This window comes from Rhodnius prolixus, unplaced genomic scaffold, assembly GCF_049639745.1.
Source record: "Rhodnius prolixus isolate KJV_2025 unplaced genomic scaffold, Rpr scaffold_15, whole genome shotgun sequence".
In the NCBI taxonomy this organism is placed as follows: domain Eukaryota; kingdom Metazoa; phylum Arthropoda; class Insecta; order Hemiptera; family Reduviidae; genus Rhodnius; species Rhodnius prolixus.
In genome coordinates this window covers 6,506,998-6,534,270 of record NW_027411605.1, presented here as the reverse complement: position 1 = coordinate 6,534,270, position 27,273 = coordinate 6,506,998, and the positions used below count along the sequence as shown (strand labels likewise).

The following is a 27,273-nucleotide window of genomic DNA, read 5'->3' as shown; positions in this document are numbered from 1 at the left end:
AGTAATTAATTTTAAGATTGTACCACATGTTTTACTACAAGTAAGTTTGTGGGAAATTTCGCGTTTGCAATTTTTTTTTTAAATATGAGTTATTATACGCGATAAGCATAGTATCATTCTCTCAACAGCACTTCGACTTTTTTTTTCTATTCTTAAATTTCGTGCAGAAAATGCTAATCAACAAATAATTGTATAAATGAAAGTGTTGAATACTTTAGAAACTATTGAATGATTATTTTTCTTTGGTGGAAATTTAAAAATGGAAACCACAATCAACAGATACGGTAGTCAGCACTTTTGATGCCTAGATTGCATCGGCTCCCTGACCTTCTGCATGCACAATCAACATACTAGAGGCACATTTTCCCACTTCAGTTCAGGTGAAACTTGTATAATTTTCTTCGTAAATTTTTATTACGCCTAATCTCATTAGACTTGACAAAACCCTTGGCTGCACTTGAATTAAGTTCTTATCGGCATGATTCTTGCTTAAAAATCTATCCATTGTACGGGAAGCAGTCATTTCTGCTCTTTAATGTGATAATTTTTTTCAAATTTACAGAACTGAAATATCAGAAAGTAGTTTAGAACCGTCTGGATATCCTAAGATATTCTGGCAGATCACTATTTCAGTAGTAGCATGCATTAAAATTCCTTTGATTAATACCTGGCTGAATCTTGTTTGATTTTGTCTATCTGTTCGTGTTTGAACTGAAACATGCGCCTTCCTGAAGAATAGCCTTATCCTACGACAAGAAGCTGGTACGACACTCATTCTATTTCTCTTTCTGCAGATCTCTTGATAAGGTAGAAGGTAACAGATTAACTGAATGGTTACTATTCAGTTGCCCTAATCTGGATTGTTGCAAGACTTTGTGCACTTTGCTTTAATCTTCATTTTCATTTATAGAGTTAGAAAAAGACTTACCACTTTTGTCTTTAAATGATAATCTACGTTATTAAAAACTTTATCGTAATAGTAAAATGTTTCCTCCCCCCGCACAAAAAAAAATTGATCGAAATAAGTTGTAGTTCGAGGAAGAGAGGTCAGGTCTATGCGTGAGTTCACAGCAAGTTCAAATTCCAACTCTTAATTTTTGAGGCTCTCTAATGTTGTTCAGAAGAACTAATTCTACATATATGAAAAAAATTATCAAACTGCAGAATAACAATTTTTGTTCTAATTTGAAATTATTTCTAACTCCATAATTTGCACAGTTAGTGACGAAGCAGTGACTGACATTCTGTTTGTAAGGCTGTAAATTTCACAGTCGACACCATAAAGGGAAAACTGTCCCTAAGAACTGCCCTTAATCAAACTTAACTGGGAAAATGTAAAATAAAAGTTTTATAACTACCTATGTTAATCACTATACCTACTTTTAAAAAACACGTAGAAGCCTCTTTTTAAAACACTGTCTTAATACTAAAAATGGAGTCAGGGATAAAAGTCAATCAATACAAAAATAAAAAAGAAGTCAGTGATCAATTTTGCCTGCAACATCGTAGATAAATCATCGAATTGGAACTTTTCATTTTTTGAGACACGGTACCTCACATACCATTAAGCGCATCAGTCACAATGAGCTTTTCAAAAATATTGCATTTTCCTTCCAAAAATACTATATCGCATAATCCAATCAATTAACATAATCACATCTTCCCTAATCAGATTTTATTTTTTTTTTTACCAATTTTTGGTGAGTTTGTTTATGTGTATATGTTCTTAATACGCTTCCAGAAATTGCTCCGATTTCGATCAAATTTGGTATACATATTTTTTAGGACAAGAGTGAACACAAATAGGTTTTGACCATACAATTGCTACATCCTAAAAGCAATAATAGAATCTTGATAAACTAATTACATGAATGTTGCCTCCACTTAACCAACTCTGTACATCTATTATGAGAAACTAAACACATTTTTCTCTATCATTTACTTCACATTGCACTCAATTAGACTTTTTTTTCCCTCTTATTTAGATTAACTTCCATTTAATCAACTTTAGAAATCGCTCATCCGATCGCCTACATATTTGATGAAGTCTTAAAATTGGATTGTCAGAAACGCTTCTAAAAGAGCTATGAATTCATTTTCAAGATACAGTAAGACCCCGCTTAACGCGGGGGATACGTTCCATCAAAGTAGAGCGTAATGCGAAACAGCGCTAAACGAGGCTATCTTAATATGTTTCTACTAACTATATAACATGAACTATTTCTTCGACGTCTTCCACATTTACCTCATCTAAACCGGTTTGTTTCGCTAATTCCACTATTTCTTCCACAATTTCGGGGAATCCCCGTAGTGCTGCGAGCAATTTCTGGGAATCCCCGGTTTGAAATAAAAGAGCGCTAAACCGAAACAGCGCTAAACGAAACAGCGTTAAGCGGGGTCTTACTGTATGTCGCTCCTTCTGACAGATACCAAAAAATACAATAATAATAATAATAATAATAATAAATAGATAATAATGTTTATAAATATGCCTTTCTATTAAAAATCTGACGATTTATTTTTTGAATTTTAGCCTCATTAACTACTGTTGTAACTTACATTTTTACGACTTGGATGGAAGTGCAAGTAGCCAACCAATTTATTTAGCGCTTCAAACACTTGGAACTTAAAAATAAAAACCTTCAAAACATCATTTTAATTAAATAAAAACTTATTGCTAATCTGAAAAGTTGTACATGGCCAGGTTAGGATATGCTTGATACCTCAAATACTTCCTACGGATTTGGCTGTGTCTAGAAATCAAACTGAAGAAATAAACAGAATACCAGTAAGGTATTTATTTTTTGTCGCAGGAAGTGATATAAAATGATGAAGATTCCTTAAAAAAATGTTGCAAAAACAATTTTCTTTTAAGTATTGTACATTGTTTTTAGTGATTGATTTATTAATCAATTAAAAAGAAAAGAATAATGCCAATTTCAGTCATGATTTTTTATTTTGCCGAGCTTTCGACCTGGAGACTAGGTCATCTTTATGACTGTAGAACATATTTTACATTAGAGTTATAATGATTGTATTATAATGACTAAGGTAAGGTAAAATAAGGTAAGGTAATAAAGTAAATCATCTTTGTAATCTACATTATTTTACACAAATTCAGTTTAATACAATGATTGTAATTACAATGTAAAATATGTTCCACAGCCTTGAAGATGACCTAGTCTCAAGTTCGAAACCTAGGCAATATAAAAAAAATCATAATTGAAATTGGCATAATTCTTTTCTTCTTTGCTTCTTTCTTTAAATCTTTTTCTAAAATCGGTGTTTTAACCTTCCTTAGATTATTCTTTTAATCTTCCTAAATATTATACCATGTGATATGGACGTAAATTGTACTTAAATGGCAAGTTACGCCGAAAAAAACACTCCATAGGTTTGATTTTTTTTATATGTATATATGCTTGAGCAAAATATAAATTTCAGGAGGTGTGAGGTTCAAGTGAAATTTCTATAGGGGTACGGGCCGAAAAAAAAATGTTGAGAACACAGATTTAAATCGATTCAGAGAAGCGATACTCTTGGTGGTTTTATTTAGGCTAAAATCATGTTAACCTCCTCAAGTGGTTCACCTGAACTAAATTTCACATATTAACTATTTACGGTTTTTTATTTCTGTTCAGTTTGTGCTGACCACGTATAACACAAACTTTTTGAAATAACCATTCTATTGTAAAAGGAGACCTTAGAACGAGTATTTCTGATGTAAGCACAAAATAGAAAATCTGTACGATTTGATTAATTTCCCTTTCAGGGAAGTTATTTAAGAAGAATTCATAGAAATTGTTTTTTGTGGTGAATTGTAAAATTGGCTATAGTTTTTCTAAGCAATCATTTTTCAAATTTAAAATTTACTGGTGGCAGGGCCCAGGAAAGAGACCCTTGACAGAAAACAAGTAATGATTGTTTACAGTGGCTACACCGATCAGTTTGTTGCGCTCGCAAACACCAAACAAGTGAGAAAATTTAAACAGAACGCGTACTATTTATGGCGCGCGATGCTGCGAGATGAATGAGCGGCCTTACAGCGGTGCGTCCGAACCGGGCCAGTTTTAGTGCCAAGTGTGAACTCGCACTTGTGTGTGTGTGTGTGGGGGGGGGGGGGATCCCGGCCTAAATAAACCCAGCACTGCCTTGTCTATATTTAACTTCATATCCAATCACACAGAGCTTCAAGCAAGTCCATCTACTGCAACTATTGCCAGACATCTCCATTTGCGGAAACTCCGCAAATTGTAATGATTTCTGTAAGACGATAATTATTTTACATAGATATCTTATAGTTATTATCAGAAAGATCTAAAACAGCCACCGCAATTTATACACAAATTCTTGCTTCAGGCCATAAAAATATGATAGCAACACCTTCATCTGCAAATCTTTAAAATTCTAGCTTCTATATCTCATTAACCATTATCACTAAATCGATGTTAATACCAGATATAGAGCTAATTTTTGTCCAAAAAATCAGTAAAGTAATCATTGAATTCTGATCATTAGAAAAAAAAATTTAAAGGTTTGGAATTTAAAGAGATTAGAAAAACACTAAATTTTAAATCTTCTATAGCTCATTAACTATTGTCACTTAAACGATCCACGATATACCAGTAAAAAGCTTACCTTTCTCTACAATTGGGTAAGAAAATCATTGAATTCGGATTATTAGGTAGGGAGATAAAAAAGGTTAGAAATACGAAAGGATTTGAGAACATCAAAATTTCTACCTTCTATATATCATTAACTATTATTACTAAAACGAAGCAATTTATACCACTTATAAAGCTAACTTTTCTCTACAATTTGGTACAGAAATCATTAAATTCACATAAGTACGAAAAGTGATACAAAGGTTTGAAGTTTGAACGTGTTTGCAAACCACGAAAATATAACCATTCATAAATCAATAACTAATTATTGCTAAAGCATTGCGATTTAAATCTGTTTTACAGCTAACTTTCCTCTACAATTTGTTACAGAAATCATTGCATTCACATCAGCGAGAAATAAGACATAAGGGTTTGAGTATTGAACGTATTTGAAAACCACGAAAATTTAAATTTCGTAAAAATCTGTCAAGTAGGGAACGAGATATTTAGAGTTAAATTTTAGTTTCGTTTCAAACGATGAAAAATTTAACTTCAAATATCTCGTAAACCACTCGATAGATTTTATTTATATTTTATTTGCATATGGAGACTACTATTATCTATAATTGTATAAAATGTCATGCAAATCCATCAAATAGGAAACGAGATATTTAGAGTTGAAATTTTGTTTCGTTTGAAAAAGTGAAATTTTAAACTTCCAATATCTCGTAAACTACTCGATAGAGTTGGTATATATTTTATCTGTATATAAAGACTACTATTGTCTATAATTGTACAAATTTTAGTAAAAATCTATCGAGCAGAAAACGAGATATTTAGGGTTAAAGTTTGTTTCTTTTCTATAAAGTAAAACTTTATCCTCAAATATCTCGAAAACTACTCTATAGATTTTCTTTATATTTTATCCGTATATGGAGACTACTATTATCTATAATTTTATAATTTTTAATAAAAATCTATTGAGCAGAAAACGAGATATTTAGGGTTAAAGTTTGTTTCTTTTCTATAAAGCGAAAACTTCGACTTCAAATATCTGGAAAACTACTCGATAGATTTTGTTTATATATTACTTCTATATGGAGATTACTATTATCTATAGTTGTATAAATTTTAGTAATAATTTATCGAGCAGAAAACGAGATATTTAGAGTTAAAGTTGGTTTTGTTTCTATAAAGTGAAAACTTTAACTTCAAATATCTTGAAAACTACTCGACAGGTTATCTTTATATTTTTCTGTATATGTAGACTACTATTGTCTATAATTGAGTAAAGGTTAGCAAAAATCTATCGTCGCGAAAACGAGATATTTAGAGTTAAAGTTTGTTTCTTTTCTATAAAGTAAAACTTTTATCCTCAAATATCTCGAAAACTACTCTATAGAATTTCTTTATATTTTATCTGTATATGGAGACTACTATTGTCTATAATTGTATAATGTTTAATAAAAATCTATCGAGTAAAAAACGAGATATTTAGGGTTAAAGTTTGTTTCTTTTCTATAAAGCGAAACCTTCGACTTCAAATATTTAAAAAACTACTCGATACATTTTCTTTATATTTTATTTGTATATGGAGACTACTGTTGTCTATAATTGTATAAATTTTAGTAAATATCTATCATGCAGAAAACGAGATATTTAGGGTTAAAGTTTGTTTCTTTTCTATAAAGCGAAAACTTCGACTTCAAATATCTGGAAAACTACTCGATAGATTTTGTTTATATATTACTTCTATATGGAGATTACTATTATCTATAGTTGTATAAATTTTAGTAATAATTTATCGAGCAGAAAACGAGATATTTAGAGTTAAAGTTGGTTTTGTTTCTATAAAGTGAAAACTTTAACTTCAAATATCTTGAAAACTACTCGACAGGTTATCTTTATATTTTTCTGTATATGTAGACTACTATTGTCTATAATTGAGTAAAGGTTAGCAAAAATCTATCGTCGCGAAAACGAGATATTTAGAGTTAAAGTTTGTTTCTTTTCTATAAAGTAAAACTTTTATCCTCAAATATCTCGAAAACTACTCTATAGAATTTCTTTATATTTTATCTGTATATGGAGACTACTATTGTCTATAATTGTATAATGTTTAATAAAAATCTATCGAGTAAAAAACGAGATATTTAGGGTTAAAGTTTGTTTCTTTTCTATAAAGCGAAACCTTCGACTTCAAATATTTAAAAAACTACTCGATACATTTTCTTTATATTTTATTTGTATATGGAGACTACTGTTGTCTATAATTGTATAAATTTTAGTAAATATCTATCATGCAGAAAACGAGATATTTAGGGTTAAAGTTTGTTTCTGTTCTATAAAGTGAAATATCTCGAAAACTACTCGATAGATTTTCTTTATATTTTATCTGTATATGGAGACTGCTATTGTCTATAATTATATAATGTTTAATAAAAATCTATCGTGCAGAAAACGAGATATTTAAAGTTAGTTTTCTTTCTATAATGTGAACATTTTAACTTCAAATATTTAAAAAACTACTCGATAGATTTTGTTTATATTTTACTTGTTTTTGGAGATTACTATTATTTATAATTGTGTAAATTTTAGTAAAAATCTATCGAGCAGAAAACGAGATATTTAGAGTTAAAATTTGTTTCTCTTCTATAATGTGAAAAGTTTAACTTGGAATATCTCGACAATTACCTACTAAATAGATTTTGTTTATATTTTCCTTGTACATGGAGATTACAATTGTCTATAATTATGTAAATTTTAGTAAAAATCTACCGAGCAGAAAATGAGATATTTAGGTTTTTGTTCTATAAAGTAAAATGTTTAACTTCAAATATCTCGAAAACTATTCGATAGATTTGGTTTATATTTTCCTTGTATATGGAGATTACTATTATCTATAATTGTGTAAATTTTAGTAAAAATCTATTGAGCAGAAAACGAGATATTTAGAGTGAAAGTTTGTTTCTGTTCTATAAAGTGAAAACTTTAACATCAAATATCTCGAAAACAACTTGATAGATTTTGTTTATATTTTACTTGTATATGGAGACTACTATTGTCTCTAATTGTGTAGATTTTAGTAAAAATCTATCGTGCAGAAAACGAGATATTTAGGGTTAAAATTTGTTTCTGTTCTATAAAGTGAAAACTTCAGTTTCAAATTTCTCGAAAACTACTCGATAGATTTTGTTTATATTTTGCTTGTATATGGAGGCTACTATTGTCTATAATTGTGTAAATTTTAGTAAAAATCTATCGAGCAGAAAACGAGATATTTAGAGTTAATGTTTGTTTTTGTTCTATTAAGTGAAAACTTTAACTTCAAATATCTCGAAAACTACTCGATAGATTTGCTTTATATTTTATCTGTATATGGAGTCTACTATTGTCTATAATTGTGTAGATTTTAGTAAAAATCTATCGTGCAGAAAACGAGATATTTAGGGTTAAAATTTGTTTCTGTTCTATAAAGTGAAAACTTCAGTTTCAAATATCTCGAAAACTACTCGATAGATTTTGTTTATATTTTGCTTGTATATGGAGGCTACTATTGTCTATAATTGTGTAAATTTTAGTAAAAATCTATCGAGCAGAAAACGAGATATTTAGAGTTAAAGTTTGTTTTTGTTCTATTAAGTGAAAACTTTAACTTCAAATATCTCGAAAACTACTCGATAGATTTTGTTTATATTTTACTTGTATATGGAGACTACTATTGTCTCTAATTGTGTAGATTTTAGTAAAAATCTATCGTGCAGAAAACGAGATATTTAGGGTTAAAATTTGTTTCTGTTCTATAAAGTGAAAACTTCAGTTTCAAATATCTCGAAAACTACTCGATAGATTTTGTTTATATTTTGCTTGTATATGGAGGCTACTATTATCTATAATTGTATAAAATGTCATGCAAATCCATCAAATAGGAAACGAGATATTTAGAGTTGAAATTTTGTTTCGTTTGAAAAAGTGAAATTTTAAACTTCCAATATCTCGTAAACTACTCGATAGAGTTGGTATATATTTTATCTGTATATAAAGACTACTATTGTCTATAATTGTACAAATTTTAGTAAAAATCTATCGAGCAGAAAACGAGATATTTAGGGTTAAAGTTTGTTTCTTTTCTATAAAGTAAAACTTTATCCTCAAATATCTCGAAAACTACTCTATAGATTTTCTTTATATTTTATCCGTATATGGAGACTACTATTATCTATAATTTTATAATTTTTAATAAAAATCTATTGAGCAGAAAACGAGATATTTAGGGTTAAAGTTTGTTTCTTTTCTATAAAGCGAAAACTTCGACTTCAAATATCTGGAAAACTACTCGATAGATTTTGTTTATATATTACTTCTATATGGAGATTACTATTATCTATAGTTGTATAAATTTTAGTAATAATTTATCGAGCAGAAAACGAGATATTTAGAGTTAAAGTTGGTTTTGTTTCTATAAAGTGAAAACTTTAACTTCAAATATCTTGAAAACTACTCGACAGGTTATCTTTATATTTTTCTGTATATGTAGACTACTATTGTCTATAATTGAGTAAATGTTAGCAAAAATCTATCGTCGCGAAAACGAGATATTTAGAGTTAAAGTTTGTTTCTTTTCTATAAAGTAAAACTTTTATCCTCAAATATCTCGAAAACTACTCTATAGAATTTCTTTATATTTTATCTGTATATGGAGACTACTATTGTCTATAATTGTATAATGTTTAATAAAAATCTATCGAGTAAAAAACGAGATATTTAGGGTTAAAGTTTGTTTCTTTTCTATAAAGCGAAACCTTCGACTTCAAATATTTAAAAAACTACTCGATACATTTTCTTTATATTTTATTTGTATATGGAGACTACTGTTGTCTATAATTGTATAAATTTTAGTAAATATCTATCATGCAGAAAACGAGATATTTAGGGTTAAAGTTTGTTTCTGTTCTATAAAGTGAAATATCTCGAAAACTACTCGATAGATTTTCTTTATATTTTATCTGTATATGGAGACTGCTATTGTCTATAATTATATAATGTTTAATAAAAATCTATCGTGCAGAAAACGAGATATTTAAAGTTAGTTTTCTTTCTATAATGTGAACATTTTAACTTCAAATATTTAAAAAACTACTCGATAGATTTTGTTTATATTTTACTTGTTTTTGGAGATTACTATTATTTATAATTGTGTAAATTTTAGTAAAAATCTATCGAGCAGAAAACGAGATATTTAGAGTTAAAATTTGTTTCTCTTCTATAATGTGAAAAGTTTAACTTGGAATATCTCGACAATTACCTACTAAATAGATTTTGTTTATATTTTCCTTGTACATGGAGATTACAATTGTCTATAATTATGTAAATTTTAGTAAAAATCTACCGAGCAGAAAATGAGATATTTAGGTTTTTGTTCTATAAAGTGAAATGTTTAACTTCAAATATCTCGAAAACTATTCGATAGATTTGGTTTATATTTTCCTTGTATATGGAGATTACTATTATCTATAATTGTGTAAATTTTAGTAAAAATCTATTGAGCAGAAAACGAGATATTTAGAGTGAAAGTTTGTTTCTGTTCTATAAAGTGAAAACTTTAACATCAAATATCTCGAAAACAACTTGATAGATTTTGTTTATATTTTACTTGTATATGGAGACTACTATTGTCTCTAATTGTGTAGATTTTAGTAAAAATCTATCGTGCAGAAAACGAGATATTTAGGGTTAAAATTTGTTTCTGTTCTATAAAGTGAAAACTTCAGTTTCAAATTTCTCGAAAACTACTCGATAGATTTTGTTTATATTTTGCTTGTATATGGAGGCTACTATTGTCTATAATTGTGTAAATTTTAGTAAAAATCTATCGAGCAGAAAACGAGATATTTAGAGTTAATGTTTGTTTTTGTTCTATTAAGTGAAAACCTTAACTTCAAATATCTCGAAAACTACTCGATAGATTTGCTTTATATTTTATCTGTATATGGAGTCTACTATTGTCTATAATTGTGTAGATTTTAGTAAAAATCTATCGTGCAGAAAACGAGATATTTAGGGTTAAAATTTGTTTCTGTTCTATAAAGTGAAAACTTCAGTTTCAAATATCTCGAAAACTACTCGATAGATTTTGTTTATATTTTGCTTGTATATGGAGGCTACTATTGTCTATAATTGTGTAAATTTTAGTAAAAATCTATCGAGCAGAAAACGAGATATTTAGAGTTAAAGTTTGTTTTTGTTCTATTAAGTGAAAACTTTAACTTCAAATATCTCGAAAACTACTCGATAGATTTTGTTTATATTTTACTTGTATATGGAGACTACTATTGTCTCTAATTGTGTAGATTTTAGTAAAAATCTATCGTGCAGAAAACGAGATATTTAGGGTTAAAATTTGTTTCTGTTCTATAAAGTGAAAACTTCAGTTTCAAATATCTCGAAAACTACTCGATAGATTTTGTTTATATTTTGCTTGTATATGGAGGCTACTATTGTCTATAATTGTGTAAATTTTAGTAAAAATCTATCGAGCAGAAAACGAGATTTTTAGAGTTAAAGTTTGTTTTTGTTCTATTAAGTGAAAACTTTAACTTCAAATATCTCGAAAACTACTCGATAGATTTGCTTTATATTTTATCTGTATATGGAGTCTACTATTGTCTATAATTGTATAATTTTTAGTAAAAATCTATCGGGCAGATCACGAGATATAGAGTTCATTTTTCTCTACAATTTGATAAAGAAATAATTGAATTCGCATATGTACGAAAAGAGATATGTATAAAGTATTGAAATTTGAACCTTTTTGAAAACCACGAAAATTTAACCTTCCATATCTCAATAAGTAATTATGCTTAAACATTGCAATTTATATCTGGTATAGAGTTCACTTTTCTCTACAATTTGGTAATGAATTCATTGAATTTTCATCATACGAAAAGCGATATAAAGGTTTGAAATTTGAACGTATTTGAAAGTCACGAAAATTTAACCTTCAATATCTCAATAGCTAATTATGCTGAAACATTGCGATTAATAACTGTTATAGAACTGTTTCTCTACAATTTGGTATAGAATTCATTGAATTCGCATATGTACGAAAAGAGATATAAAGGATTGAAATTTGAATGTATTTGAAAACCACGAAAGTTTAACCTTTTATATCTTAATAACTAATTATGCTAAAACATTGCGATTCATAACTGTTATAGAGTTAAGCTTTCTCTATAATTTGGTGCAGTAATCATTGAATTCACATCAGCAGGACAGGAGATATAAGGGATTGAATTTCGAATATATTTGAATGCCACGAAATTTTAACCTTCCATATCTCAATAACTAGTTTCACTAGAACGATACAATTTATCTCAGTTATAAACCTTCGGTTTTTTTAAATTTGGTGAAGAAATCATTGAATTCTTATCATTCATTAGGAAGAGAGATATCACGTTTTAATAATTAGAGGAATTTGAAATCCTCAAATTTTCTACCTTTCATATCTCAATAACTATTTATGCCAATACATTGTGATATACTATATCTGTTATAGGGCTAATTTTTTTCTACAATGTAGAGAATTTATTGAATTCTCATCAGTTCAAAAAAGATACAAAGGTTTGAATGTATTTGAAAACCATGAAAATTTAGCTTTTCTTACATCATAAACTATTAATGCCAAAACATTGCAATTTATATCTGTTATGGAGTTAACTTTTCTCTACAATTTGGTACAGAATTCATTGAATTCTGATAATTAGGAAGAGGGATATAAAGGTTTGAAATTTATAGGAATTTGAAATCCTTAAAATTTCTACCTTCTTTTTGTCATTATCCTTAGAACGATGTATTTTATACCAATTATAATGCTACCTTTTCCCTACAATTTCGTAAAGAAATTATTGAATTCAGATCATCAGGAAGTGAGATATAAAGGTTTGAACGTATTTGAAAACCATGAAAATTTAATTTTCCATATCTCAATAATTATTTTCACTAGAACGGTACAATTTATCGCAATTATGATCCTATCTTTTCTTTTTAATTTCGTAAAGAAATAATTTAATTTCTATCATTAGTATTTATACCACTTATAGAGCTATCTTTTCTCCACAATTCATTAAAGAAATCATTGAATTCTGGGCAATACGAAATGGTGAATAAATATTTGAATGTTGGAGGTATTTGAAAAACTCTTAAATTTTTCCTGCTATTTTTCCTCATCTATTAAAACAGAACATTGTAATTTATGCCATTTATGAATTTTACTTTTTTCTATAATGTGGGAAAGAATTCATTTTAATCTGAACAATACGAAAAGAAATACAAATGCATTATATTTGTACAAATTTGAAATCCACCAAAATTTAGTCTTGTGTATCTCACTTTTGAAATACATACATACATATATGTATGAACAGATGAATTAAAATAAAAGTGTGAAAACTGACGTCAACGACCCTGATTTCTGTGTTTAATGCAAGAAAACAACAAAATCAATATTTAAACAAACATTAATTTAGATAAGGTGTGAAATAAATTAAAATTACGAGATAAAATTGTGCCTAATCGTTGATACAGAAAACTATAAGTAGTTGGTGTTGCTAGCAATTTTTTTTAACATTATTTCTATTTCTAAGTTGGGAACTGCTGCAGCTACGTCAAAAAATCTGCCATTACCTATATTTCTATTTTAATTCTATTTATTGTCTACCGTAATCACACGTTTTTGTGACTGATTCCCTTTAAATTCTCAATTTCTGTACAAACATTCTTCAGACATCTATTCAATTCTAACTAACATAAACTTAGTCTGGGACCACGATATTCTCTAATATTGTTTTGTGCGGTGAAGCAATACAATTTGAAAAGTAACTAATAATTGGTAACAATGCTTTGAAAATTTGGCGGTTAACTGCAAAAATGGAATGTCATGCAAGTGTTTCCTGCTAAATGTTTTGAAAGTAATCAAGATAATGTTTGCACATCTTTAACGTGGGGGAACTCGTGCATCAGTTCTTATCGAGAGAGATACCTGAATGTCTGATAGAAGAGGTAGTTCTTTTTGTTAGACGACTCAAACTTCCACATGCCAGTAGCAGGTACACTTCTTATTTCATTTCCTAAGCATATTTAAAACTTTATTTCACGAGGAAGTACTGTGATAGTTCTAAGTCAGTTTGTAAATTGTAGAGTTTAGAGCGGGTACTTACTGTCAAATCCTCAGCAACCTAAAAAAGATTATTATGGCTCCCTTAAGTATTTTTTCTTGGAATGTAGACATCTACTACATATCACATTTAAAAGGTTCAGCCCTCAACTTACCAATGCAATAGGGTAGTGTGACTAGAAAAAGGTAGTATACATTTTGCTTGACTTACCAAAGATTAATTAAAATTATTTTTTATTCAAATAGTATTTTACTATGGTTATTACAAAAAAATAATAATAATAAATAAAAATAAGTACACAAACTGAAAGTGTGAATTATTTAAAACTAAACAGGTTGTAAAAAAATTCTACACGTTTAGCCCTCCCAATCCTCACCCTAATTGTTTATCAAGTGTATCAAAACTCACATATCGTAGCTACCCCTGTAACTTTCAATTCATACTTTATCAGTTCATTGAAACATCTGTACGATTTTAAAATGACCGAGTTAAGTTTAGAAATGCGGGGCGGTACTATTTTTTTAAAAAAAAAATTTAGAAGCGTGACGTTCTTTAATTTGTACGGTTTCTTTAATCAAGACCATACAACTTCACTATGGAGAGCATTGAGGAGAGAGCTGCGAATTGTATGAGGGAGAATTCATCCCTAATTGTTAATTTTTCGCTCTAACTGAGGTTACCCCTCAGAGTTCAAGTATTCTACTTAGAATCCACTCAGGTTTGGAAAGTCTTTAAAGTCTCCTTTAGTCGACTCTCATCAGATTTGTGTATTCTTTTTCTGTTTCAGTTCCAAGAAAACTAAGTGCTATTTATAGGAACACTCTGCAAGACGTGGAAATTAAATGGAATTTAAAAGCGAAGTTTTTGATCGTTTTAGCGCTTTATTTAAAAAGAGAAAGGGAAATAAATTAAAAAAAGCAGAACTTCTAAAGGAGCAGGTCAGTGTCAAATCTAAATCAGATAAAGTACACTCTGCAGTTCACATAGTTAGGTATTGACAAGAAATTTAAAATATTATTCTACAAAATGACGCCTTCTACAGCTAATTCTTAATTATTACCTAAGACAAAGTTAAGAGATCCTGCCATATAAAGCTATCGTTCGGTCTTTAATATTTGTCTAACTATAAATTTCCCAGTGAAACGGGAAGCACCCATTTGTAAAGGACGAATTATATGTAACTTGGGGCTCGTTTTAAGTAATTTTAAGTTTTGATATTACTTAATTCATTTTCAGGAAGATCTTTTACAAGAAATAGAAATTCAGAGAGAAATTATACAACATTTGAAAGAAGCTCTGACTAAAGCAAAAGACGAAGTGGAAGGTGAGAAGTGCTATCTTGAGGGAGTACTCCGTGGTAGGTTTTTGGCGAGCCGAGAGGAACTAGGTAAAATGCAGCTGCTTTCAGTCCTAATAATAATGCCCAACATTTTTTTTAAATAAAAAAAAAAAATCTTAATATAAGTAGAATTACTATTATCTTTAGTAGTTCTTATCAACAAAGAGGAGCCTGCGTATCTTGGTTGCTTTCCAAGAATGTTTCTCTTTTTCTGTTTCTTCCCAAAGAAAAGAGAGGAATTTATTTCAAATACGACCCATTGACAAGAAGCAATAATTTCGGTATAGCAAAATTACAAACTTATAAAATATCCATTGTAATAAGAAAAAAAAAAGTGTGGGTAATTACATAAAAACTATATTTTTTCGGAATCTAGAATACTTGCCCTTTGACGTTTCAAGTTCGTACCTGAAGATAGGTCTTAATCTGACGTGATGTCTTAAGATATATCTCAATACATAAAAAGAAACTATTAACAACGGGAATCCATTAGAATAAAAAATAAACAAAATCAATTAAAAATATAACATTTAATTTAATAAAGTGTTTGGCAACATTGTCTCTTTTTACCTTTCTTTTCAAGGGCTCTATTAAAAAAAACATCGGGATCCCAAAAAGTTTTTAATAGAATACATCTGTTTCCTTTTTTTTTTTTTTTATCTAATTGAGAGATGTGAAAAACTGATTTTCTGAAAACTGAAATGGGGTAGGAGAGAGACGAGGCGTAGTAATTAACTTATTCTTCCCTTATAGAATATTTATGAATACCTACAATACATCTAGAGCTGCCAATTACCTCTAGATCTATCATTAATATTTAGTATAAAAAGTCTCACTTAATTCTGGAAATATAACTTTCAGGCTTGCTGGAAGAGTTTCGAATCCTAGAACAAATAAAAGAAACATTAATGAAGGGTGTATTAAATGAAGATTTTCAAGTTAAAAAAAGACTGATGAGGCATTGATTTTAATAAAAATATAGCATGCTAATTATTATCGTACATTTCTTTTTAATCGGTTCCTTTGTTATTTCCTCAATTAAAACATCAGTAGCACCTGTTTATATCTCAATACTAAATCCATTAATCCACAGCAAAAATTAATCTTGGATATAAGAAACATACATTTCAAAATAATTGTATTTTGGAATAAGGGTACTCTAATTACAGAATTAAAAATTAAAATTATTCAATAAATTATTATCATTTACTATTGTAACGGCAGATAAATCAAAAGCCTCCTTTGCATTGAAAAAACCAAAAGCTCCATCCAAATATACACTCGTTGCAAGCGGAAGTAATCAAAAACTCGTTGTCTTGATTTTTCTGACTTGATTCCCATCATTTCTTCTCCAGCCTTTCTTTTGGTAAATAGTAATTCAATTACACAAGTTTTCTTAACACGTTAACTGTGTGCCACAAGCCCCAAGGAGATGTTTAAATGCTCATTGCATTCAGGTTAGGCTGATTTCCTCAGAAAGATTAATTAGATGCTAAAGAACTAGTCAATTTTTTTCCCTCCAGGTACATGAAGTGTAAGAAAAACTTCTTGCAGTTTTAAAATAAACGCCTACTAACCAAAAATTAAGTGCCCATTATTTGTATATAACTTGAACCGCACCAATCTTACTATCTTGCCACTATATTGAGCTGAAGAATAAACATTCTTCACTCGAGAGGATGATCAGAAAGTTAAGATATAGATCTTGAGCTGCTGCATAAGGACTCTTGATAAAACTCCATGGGCTAAAGTTTGTCCCGTTTCAATAAATTTCTTAGGCTCAGTGATTAGCGAACCTGCATCGTAAAAAGCGATTGGCCACTTATTGGACGCCAGCGATATACACATCAATGAACAAGTACTGGAGTATCTTTGCCGCAGTTAACGGTGTTACGAGATTTTGGACCTCTAATTTTCTTCTTGGTAAAATTTAGTAGCTAGCTGGTGCGCAGCCTTAAGTTAATTGAGTAAATTGTAAAAAAAAAATGATTAAAAAAAGAAATTGACTTAAAGATGGTTTAGAAATACACAGAGGTATTCTAGACTATACGCAAAAATAACTCGCATAAAATAAAACTATATGATACATTTCAAAATTAGTTTATCATACACTTCTTATTCCGACAATTGAGAAAAATGTATTGATTTAAAGCAGCGAATGGTACAGCATCAGGGAACTGCCGGACAAATGATCTTATTAAATTATTGTTAGAAGTTTCTACAAATTGACATCTCATTTGTAGTAAAGAGTAATAGTAAACATGAAGACACCTGACAATGTTCATGGTCTCGTTTGTTCTGTAAATCTATATTTGCTTTCAACAATCTTTCAATGATCTTACATCACTAAAGCGTAAATAAGTAATAATATCTTTCAATAATTTTTGTTTCTATTCTTTTTATAATTTAATGATGCAAGGTTTTATTATGCGGAAAGGGCAAGCTGTTTCTTCTGCCTTGCACACTTCCGTTTCGTTCAGTGTACGGCGAACTACCGAAATAAACACGAAGAATAAACAGTCACTTCTTTTAAACTGATGAAGAGGTGAAGTATAAATACAATACAAATTATTTTTTAAAATATTCTTTAATTAGATAATATAAGCTGATAATACCACAAACATGTAACTTTTTATATTCGATCCCGAACATTTGAGAGGATGTACAGTATGCTATTTTTTTTTTTTTTTAACTAACAAAAAGTTCTTAAAGAAATTATTTCTAGTCAATTATTACGAATTAGACCATATTTAACTAAGTTCTAAGTTCAGAATTTAAAAATGCTAGTTTAATTATTCATTAATACTGAATTACAAATCAGTACTATATCAGATAAAAAATAATGCAATTAAGGGAGACTGTCACATACAACCTAATAGAGGGACCCCCCCCTAACAGCTAACTTAATCACTCATTGTTTAATTTAAAAAAGAAATATTTACTAAAATAAGTAACAAATTTGCCAACAATGTCAAATAAAGTCCAAGAACATAATTTGGCTGGAGTGGCCTTTTTTATCATGTCAAATTAATGACTACAGTTGAGAAACAAGTAAACTGTAATTGTAATCAATTAAATTAGAGCCAAAACTTGATGGTTCCCTGAGGATTTTTTTTTTTTTTTTCAATGAAAATGTACATATATCAAACTAAAAATATACAAAGTTGTGTAACTAAGATTGGTTGTAGAAAGGAAACTGCGAGAGCTTAGCTTGGACCACTCGGACACATCTGCATCTTATCTTCTTTTATCCACCGCACATATCTCGCTGAATCTAAAAAAAAATAATAAATAAATAAATAATAAACTATTTATTCAAAATTCGTAATACATAAGTTTAATTTACTGGAATAGTTTCAATAGTTTGGAACATAAATGCACTACATTCAAATACAATATTAAGGATATTTGATTTTTGGTGAATATCGAACTGTCATCAACAGTTATGATGATATACTCGTAGCTCTACATTAAATTTCACAACCTTTTTTTTTTAAAATACCCTGAAGAAGGTAGTAAAAATTACCGAAAAGTTGGTATAAAACAAAAAAGTTGTTTTTATTTAAGACCGCACCTCGATATTCACCAAAAATCATCGTATCAACAACGGTCGAAAAAACCATAACCATCATTAAGGATATTAGTTGAACGCTAAGATAGATTATAAGAATGTAGGACTTACTATCGCGTTTAGAATATTGTAAAAATTAAGAAACAAATTAATAAGATATATTTTTATTTAATTTTTTACAAATTATTGTTAGTGATGTTGACTTACGATATTTTTCTTCATTACTGGCAATGCTACATAACCTTACTGCACAAAATTTCATTTAATAGTATTGCCAACTTACCTTCTAAATTGTATTATTAATATTGAATTTAACTTTTTATTAAATTATTTATTTTGGGCGAGGAAGATTTAACTTCCTTATTAAAATCAGTACAGTACTTGACTATTGCAAAAAAAAAAAAATAATAATAATTTTAAGCATATTGGTAGGGTGACCAACTTTTGAAGAATGCATTGTACGGAAGGTTAAATACGGTGAACTATCAAATTGAACCGGATTATCTCGTGCGAATTTTGAGATCAGACAACTGCTTTTATTGGAATCTGAGAATTGTGCGTGACGTTTGGAAGTCATTTTTCTCGTATTCAAGGACTGCTAATGCTCGAAATTTGGTTAAAATTAGTTTTTAAGTTCTTCTTGCAACAACTAATAAGAGATTGCGATTATGTCAAATTCCAAAATTGACTTTTCACCTAAAATACATATTTTAAAGTTACTTGAGGGACCAGAGAGGTTTTTGGAAATAGCCTGTTTCTATGTCAACGAAAAATCGTAGGATATTACTTTGTTTTTTTTTATTTCGTGCACTGAAAAACTGTTTCCAAGATTTTTTAGATCAAGGATCTAGCGATTTTATTTAAACTTGGTACACAATGAACACATCTAGATCTAAAAAGTTTTATTTCAATAATTTTTCCAAGAAATAAAATTATAGAACTGCATCTACTGTATAAAAATAGCAAATATAGCTTAATGGAAAATAGTTAGAATCTTTTTTGAAATTTTCTGTTCCAAAAAACTGATAAAACAATACAGTAAAGTAGTTTTCCAGCAGACTTATTTTGACCAAAACCTTTAATGCGGCATCCTCTGATCTTACCTAAGCGAAATATTAAATTATAACGTTCTGCAATTTTTTTTTTTTTAGTTACTGTGCATAATTACAGACGCTTTCACATCGACTAATTTGTAAAAACAATTTTTCCTAAGCTCAGAGGGTACCTTAAAACGGACTTTCCGGTGAAATCCCAGAACAGAAAATCTGCACGATTAGAAAACTTTATCTAATGGAGTAAGAGAAAATGAAAATCATTAGTAATACCGCCGGAAGCTGGTTTTTTTAAAAACTGTTTTCCACAATTACGACATTAATGGAAAATAGTACTTGTATAATATAAAAACTAGTAATAAAACATAAAAACTATTGTTACTATGAATCCTATTCGCTTGGCTGTGACCAGTCTGCAGGTACGGCTTCTTCTACTTCATCTACATACTGCAGTGCCTTCACAATTCTAAGCAGTTCATCTGTACCCCGGCCGACCAGTGTATCAGTAACACTCATGTGTCGTAGGATTCCACGTTTGTCTATGATAAAGTGAGCTCTGGCAAAACCAAATTCAAAAATAAGCAATAAAATCGGATAAAAGAGCATAAATAAAAGTGGAGTGGATATGATCCCTCTACCTGAGAGTATGCCCTTTGTCTGGCAGCAACACTCCATACGCTCTTGCTATGGCGTGGGTTGGATCAGCTATTAAAGGGATTTTGGGAAGGTTGACACCACCATCAGCTCGGGAAAGTTTGGACCAAGTAAGGTGAGACAGATGACTGTCCACTGAGCAAGCTACAATCTCTGTCTGAATAGAGCGGAACTCATAGGAACGGTCACTCAAGGCATTTATTTCGCTTGCACAAATCTTTGAACTGAAACAAGAAAAAGTGAAATATATTGATACTAATAAAATATAATTAATAAAAGTGAGTCCAAATAGTAAAGATAATAAATTTTATGGACATATCAAACAAAAATATAAGAATATTTATATTTGTTAATTTTTTACATTAAGAGATGTATAATAGTTTATTTCAATTGTGAATATATATTATACACTCCAGTTTCGACTGTCATTTTCAAAGTAAGTACAAGGAAAGTAACTAAATGGTTAATTGTATTAATACAACTTCATTAAGATTGAAGGGGACGCAAAAGTCGATGTTCATCAGCAATTAGGATGCATTTGGTATAAAGAATGTGGTGGTGGACGCAATAGCATAACAAAACTGCAGCATTTTTTAACCATAAAAGACACTTTTGAACAGTAAATGGCTGAGGCAGCAAGAAATATTCGATAAAGAAAAATTCGTCATCAACCCCTGGGAAAAAAAGCAACTCTATATAATAAGTACTGGGACAATAATAAACAGCCATCACAATCATTAACATGCAAATATCAAAATCAAATAGTATCTCCACAAAATAGGATAGCTAGACACTCCTCAGTGCGCTGTTTGCTCGCATGAGCTGTACAAATCATGAAATATTCAGGAAGGTTATGGTGAATTAAGTAAATATTTATTTCCGATGAAATTACACTTCTAAAGTACATATTTCTTAAAAGTGAAAATAGACAGGTATTTAACTTAATTTAATGTTATTTAATTGAAAAAATTTATTTTTTGTTAGTTTTATTATCGAGACATTAAGGCAAACTGAATCATAATTTTATTTAGCATAACTACTTCGAATTATGGCTAGTAGTTATATTATATACTGAAGCCAAAAAAAAGTAGATGTAAAAGTATCGGAAAAATTCAAAAGAATGTCATAATTCTGTTGATTCCAAAATTTAATCCAAAAACCTAAAATCATAGAACACATCTTTTTTAGAAATGTAACATTTCGTGAGTTTATATATACATATTAAAAAATAAAAAAAAATTGTATACAATTTATTGCCAACAAATACTCACAAATCTTGAGGATAAAACACTAATATTAAATATCTTCCGACATAATCGCTCAAATCAAGTCTGGTTACGTGGCCATTAACGATGGCTGTAGCTTTCCAATTTGGGGCCGGGCTCATCACTAGAAATAGAAGATCAGAATAAACACAAAAAGTAAATACTCTAGATAAATATAAGTGACCTTACTTTTGAATAAACGGAATTCAAAAGTATATGTGTGGTTTTGTGATATAACTATACTGTAAAATTATTTATAATACGAATAATATACTAAACCAAAGACACAGCAAAAGAACAAGATAAATAAATATTGGGCCGCCTACATCAAAGCAAACTTTTGGGTCCTTAATGCTGGGTCATCATAGATTTTATACATCACAGCACGCATGTTTTACCATTTACTGCCCAGTTTTTCGAATTTTCATCCATTAGAGGTTAAATCGTCAGTTTGGAGTAGAGAATTAACTTCCATTATATTTTAGACATACACTGTAGTTCCTAACTGAGTGAGAGTGATTGCTAACGTATGTAAACGTAATGACAGTTAGATATCACTTCATGAAAGAAATAAGATTGCCATACCTACAGCTTTGGAGAGATTATGTGTTGGAGGTAGATTTCTCTGCTGGGGCACATAGATGCCCGTGGTATAACTGGCCTGCGAGCTGTCGCCGGTCTGGGCAGGTCCAGAAGCAGCGCCTCCGCCACCAGCGCCGCTGTTACCTCTGTTCACGTCCGGCAACTTGTTTTCAAAGTCTTCTTTGAACGTACTTTCTCCTTCGGCTCCTCCACTCAGTGTACCACTCTCTATACGCAATCTTTATTTTACTGAGATGTAATTTTACTTTTACTTTTTTTTTTTTTTACCTCCTAACACAGGCAGAACTTTTTCTAAACAATAGCAAACAAGTTATAAAAGAGGGTAAATTACTGCATTATTAACTAGTGGCAGAATTCTTGTTGTTGTTTTCCAGGGTAGTTTCGCCATTTCTATAACGTAAGTAAATTTAACGTTAGCTGTGTTCCGTGGAAATTACAAGAAAAGGAAAACCAATTGCAGAATCATCTTTATCTCAAGTAGCTCGGACTGTCTACATATCCCTGATGAGGGTTATTGTTTACCAAACAAACTCTCAGGAAATTCAGGTAGTATAAGACCAGTATACTTGCTGGTTTTAGGAGGTTTTCTTTGGTGTCTTCATAAGACCTGAATTACGGCATTATAAATATCTTGGCAGTTCTATTTAAAAGCATGTGTGAAACTCGGAGGCATGAGATAAAGTTCATTATCAAGCGAATTTTAATGAGTTCCCCTCAGTGAATGGTTATTGCAGAGTGAGTGGTCCGACTGGTACCAATGGGTAGCACAAGAGATCGCAATGCAATATTCCCGGATAGAGGTAGAGATTGAGAGAGAGAGAAAGAGACCAACCCAATCAACGAAAAATCAACGAAAGGAAGTTCAAGGACATTAATTACCGTACAAAGATTTTACTAATGAAATCATTTACTGAATTCTGCCTTTTTATAGAACGTTTTGAAGGAAAAGTTATATCAATGATATTGAACTGATATTTGGATAGTTATAATAAACAGTATAAAAGAAAAAGTTCAAAAGCAAACAAATAATTTCAAACTGTGCTTTAATAAGCCGCTCTTCATTAGCCAAAGTGAAGCTTAAAAGCTTCTTTTTTTATAACAATAAATTATCAATCCAAGTATTAATCTGAAGTAGATCATGAACTACCACGGTTTGTGAGACAATGGTACTTAAAAGTTTCTTAAAGTGACAACAATGCACTCTTCTGTTGTTTAAATAAATACGCCAGCGCTCGATTTGTTACGTGACAAATGGCGATGAAGAGAAACGTTAAAAGCACAGCTAAGCCCGTTCGGTCAGACCTTGGGTGGACCGATCGGTAAATTTAAATGAAATTGAGAATGTCGGCGTTATTCGCAACTCAAAGAATCGTTCCACCCAGGAAAGACCGAGTTCCAATACTGTATAAAATCACCTGAAGAAACAGTCAGGCCATCCACCACACTCTCTTCCATATAAGTTTCCGCTCTACTAGTAGATAAACGCTGTTTCCCCTTAGTAACTCTCTCAGCTAGGTACATGTGTCTGCGGCCGGTGGCGTGTGCCTTAATAACTGTAAAATCAGCCAATAAAACCTTGTTGCAAATCCTACAAACAGCTCTATAAACATTATGGTGTGATGTTAACCAGTCCTTGAATTCTGGAAATTGTTCCCAGGCTTTGCGATAACGTTGGGATTGTCGTTTAGTTGGTCCTGGACCTCCGCGTCGAGTAGCAGTACCTGGATCTGGGATGCAAGCATAACTTTTACTTAACAAATTAGTTGACACAGTATCATCTCTTGAATGGTCCAGTTTTTGTGCCGCAGCAGTCACATTTTCTTGACAACATACTTCTTCTTCGACTACTGTATTATTATCGTGGCATCCAAGCTCTTCTAACGACATGCGAGGATTTAATTTTACTGCTGTTTTTCTAATAGCACTGGCGGATTCCATATTAACTTCCTCTTGGGACACATGATTTGTACATACTACTTCCTGTTCCATTTCCACAATAGAGCTGCACCCAAATTTCACAGATTCATTCATATCAGCAGTATGAGTCGCAGTGATTTGGGCGGTACTTGGTGGCAGTATCACACTACCGTTGTAGGTCGTAATGACTGCAGGCAGCTGCTGCTGGTAGACTGCGGTGGCATTCGGGACCCCCATTTCCTCTTCCATGACGACGACCTCAGAGTGGACCAGGCCGCCTTCTAGCCCCATGCCAACCACTTTTCTGCTTAAAAACCGACTTTCTCAATTTCATTTAAATCGCACTAATCCCCCCACAATTAGTAATAAATATTTTCAATAATAACAAAAAAAAAATTAAATTGGTAGTTCTGTATTTAAAAATGAATTGATAACTTCCGGATACTTCTTTAAAAGAGGTAGAAACAAAAATTAATGAGTGAGTAAAACATTTCTGTATTCGACTTGTACTGGAGGTTGAAACAGAAATATACTTAATAGAACTATGTACAATACATATTTTGGCCATTGACAGTACGTTACAAAATACATAATGTATAAAATGAATTAAAACTGTCCGGTAGGACAGTTGTATAAGGGTTGTCGTCATATTTTGGTACAGGAAATAATTTGGTTTCTAAAAATTCTATTTCCCATCCAATACAATTTGTCCATCCGATAAAAAAATTAAGACTTTTAAACCGATTGGAATTTCTATATTAATCTGTTAAGGAACTATAATTTTAAAATAGAGCTAATAATGTTTAAGAAATTTCCGAGGAGGAAAGTAGATAAGCCAATCTTGGCGTCCCTGCGGGCAGCCCAACACAAACAACATTCATTGCCAAAAAGCTCCAGTCCCAACAAATGCAGAGAGATGATGCAGAAGAAAACCTTTATGCCATTTTTTTTTTTTTTTTTTTTTGAAAACTGCGGAAAACTAAAAAATCGATTAATTGATTCGCCATTATGGAGATTTTTCACACTTTTTTTCTGTTTTTCTTGAAAAGGCGATTTGCTTGAAACTTGGTGACATATTCCATCCCAATTGATTAGAGAAAAGTATAAAACTTTAAAACTGGTCAAGTTAGAACATTGAGACTTCAGGTTAGAGAAAGTCGTGTGTGTATGGCTTGCTGAATAATTGGCAATTGGCGGCAGGTTTTGGGGCGCAGAGGCTCAAAATATAGGACTTGAACGTGAATGTGATAAACAAAAATATTTATTTTCTGTTTTTCATTTTTCCTAGCTTAAGTATTATGAGGGGTTTGTTTCTCATTGTAAACAAATATACAATGCATAATTCCTTAAAAACAGAGAAACAGTTGTTTCATAGTTCCACATCAATGGGATACCTTACACAAATACAAATCTAGGGTATAATGAGCTAAGGGGAGTGGGAGATCACTCAATTTCGTGGTATCATAACTATTGGAACAAAAATTTATTGTGTTAAAAACCATTTTGAAAACAAAACAAAAAAGGCAACGCGTTTATTTCTGTCAATTAACCATAATAGGTAGAGTAAAGCACTAAGTTGCATAAGATACAGACCATCATATGAAGAATCTACTTCGACCACATCCTGACCAAGTATGACCATATGCCGAGAGTGACCGCGAGTATGGCGTCCATCCGCTGCACTGGCTCCTCCTCCTCCAGCGGCATTCATGCCGTTCAGCATGCTCAGATGCCTTTTTCCAGCAGCATGTTTTTCCAGTTCACTTTTGCCTGCCTTGATTACTCGATTACAGACGATACAGTTTGCTAGCTCCGGGCTTGGATGTGGACGTAACCAGTCTTTGAATATATCAAACATAAGCCAGGCGTGCCGAAATCGTTTCCTATTTACAGGCCTACCGGAAGATGTTACTGACCATTGTCGTTTTCTTTCTGGAGAACTTTCGTCACTGGTGCATCCAACTGGAGCGGCTGTGTTATTTGAGACTGGACTCTGGCCGATCGTTAGACCCACTTGCCTGCAACACACCACACACCACACACGCATGCAAACATATTTTACCGGCCAAACTTTCTGTCCGGCTAAATAAACCTTAATGCCAAATCAGAAATGTTTTACTAAACACATCCTCTTTTCAATTTTATCACATTTATGGAAAAAAGAATGTACATTATTTGTATCAATTCTTAATCTAGCTTTGAATAATTAAAATACAGAATTCCCTTTAGGGTGAAATTTTAAATAAATATTTCTCAGGTTAATTTCAATAAAGCTGATTGGATACCGTTTTTTGACCATCAATTTATTGTACCTCAAATAAATTAGAGGAACTAGATACTGAAATTTATACCAATCTGACATTAATAATTACCGGTTTAACAGTCGATTAATAAGTGAATTTAAGAAATTAAGTAATCAGTTGGTTAGTAAAATTAAAGAGCATCTAAGAGAAAAATTACAGAAGGAAGAAAGAATTGCCAATTTTAGACTTTAATTTCTTCCTTCAGGATGTATTAATTAATCATTCACCAAAAGCAATGAACAATACTCTAGAAAATATTTCGTTTTTCTTCATAAGTTTGTGGCGCCTTTTATTTTTAATCCACACGGCTAGAAATGCATTTTCATAGGAAATTTGCTAGCATGAGCAACATCTTAATAACACATGTAACCAACTAATCTATTTGAATGTTAAGCTAAAAACTTTCAAATTATGCTGTAGTTTTTCATCATAAAACCGACAATAACTAGATTGTAAAGTATAGGTAATAATGCTAGTACAATGAGTAATAAAAATTAAATTCCGTGTTCTCTTGGACAAAGACGACCGTTACTACACGCTAATATCTATTATTTTTAAGTAAGAAGAAAATCACACAAAATATTACCCCAATTCACCAATCAATTCCGAAGACATGTGCCAATAGAAACTTATATACAGAGATCAGATTGGATTTTCTCAACAACCACAAGCACAAATCACGAGAGAATCATAACTTTTATTATATTTTATGTCCGACAACACAAAAACACTGAAACTGTACAACTGTTGTCCTGTTAGGTTAGAATTAGAAGTTAGAAGCTTCCAATCCAA

The 27,273-nt window shown here is 30.8% G+C and overlaps 2 protein-coding genes across 9 annotated transcripts; one reads left to right on the top strand and one right to left on the bottom strand.

Annotated features, from left to right (window-relative positions):
- Window positions 1-219: 219 nt before the first annotated feature.
- Window positions 220-18,250, top strand: LOC141454976 (uncharacterized). 5 transcript variants are annotated; one of them, XM_074129724.1, is made up of 5 exons: window positions 13,092-13,708; window positions 13,800-13,962; window positions 14,565-14,715; window positions 15,014-15,164; window positions 15,978-18,250. In XM_074129724.1, the coding sequence occupies exons 3-5, from the start codon at window positions 14,620-14,622 to the stop codon at window positions 16,079-16,081; spliced, it is 351 nt and encodes a 116-aa protein (XP_073985825.1). In that variant the 5' UTR covers window positions 13,092-13,708; window positions 13,800-13,962; window positions 14,565-14,619; the 3' UTR covers window positions 16,082-18,250. The 5 variants fall into 5 exon arrangements, with proteins under 5 accessions (XP_073985828.1, XP_073985827.1, XP_073985825.1 ...); XM_074129725.1 differs by having other exon boundaries at window positions 13,786-13,962; XM_074129727.1 differs by lacking the exons at window positions 13,092-13,708; window positions 13,800-13,962 and adding an exon at window positions 220-380.
- Window positions 17,685-27,273, bottom strand: LOC141454969 (uncharacterized). 4 transcript variants are annotated; one of them, XM_074129702.1, is made up of 7 exons: window positions 27,068-27,273; window positions 23,677-24,482; window positions 22,244-22,468; window positions 21,665-21,782; window positions 20,378-20,617; window positions 20,122-20,295; window positions 17,685-18,390 (listed from the first exon to the last, which is right to left on the bottom strand). In XM_074129702.1, the coding sequence occupies exons 1-6, from the start codon at window positions 27,094-27,096 to the stop codon at window positions 20,130-20,132; spliced, it is 1,584 nt and encodes a 527-aa protein (XP_073985803.1). In that variant the 5' UTR covers window positions 27,097-27,273; the 3' UTR covers window positions 17,685-18,390; window positions 20,122-20,129. The 4 variants fall into 4 exon arrangements, with proteins under 4 accessions (XP_073985803.1, XP_073985802.1, XP_073985805.1 ...); XM_074129701.1 differs by having other exon boundaries at window positions 23,677-24,485; window positions 27,068-27,271; XM_074129704.1 differs by lacking the exon at window positions 23,677-24,482 and adding an exon at window positions 25,772-26,196 and having other exon boundaries at window positions 27,068-27,267.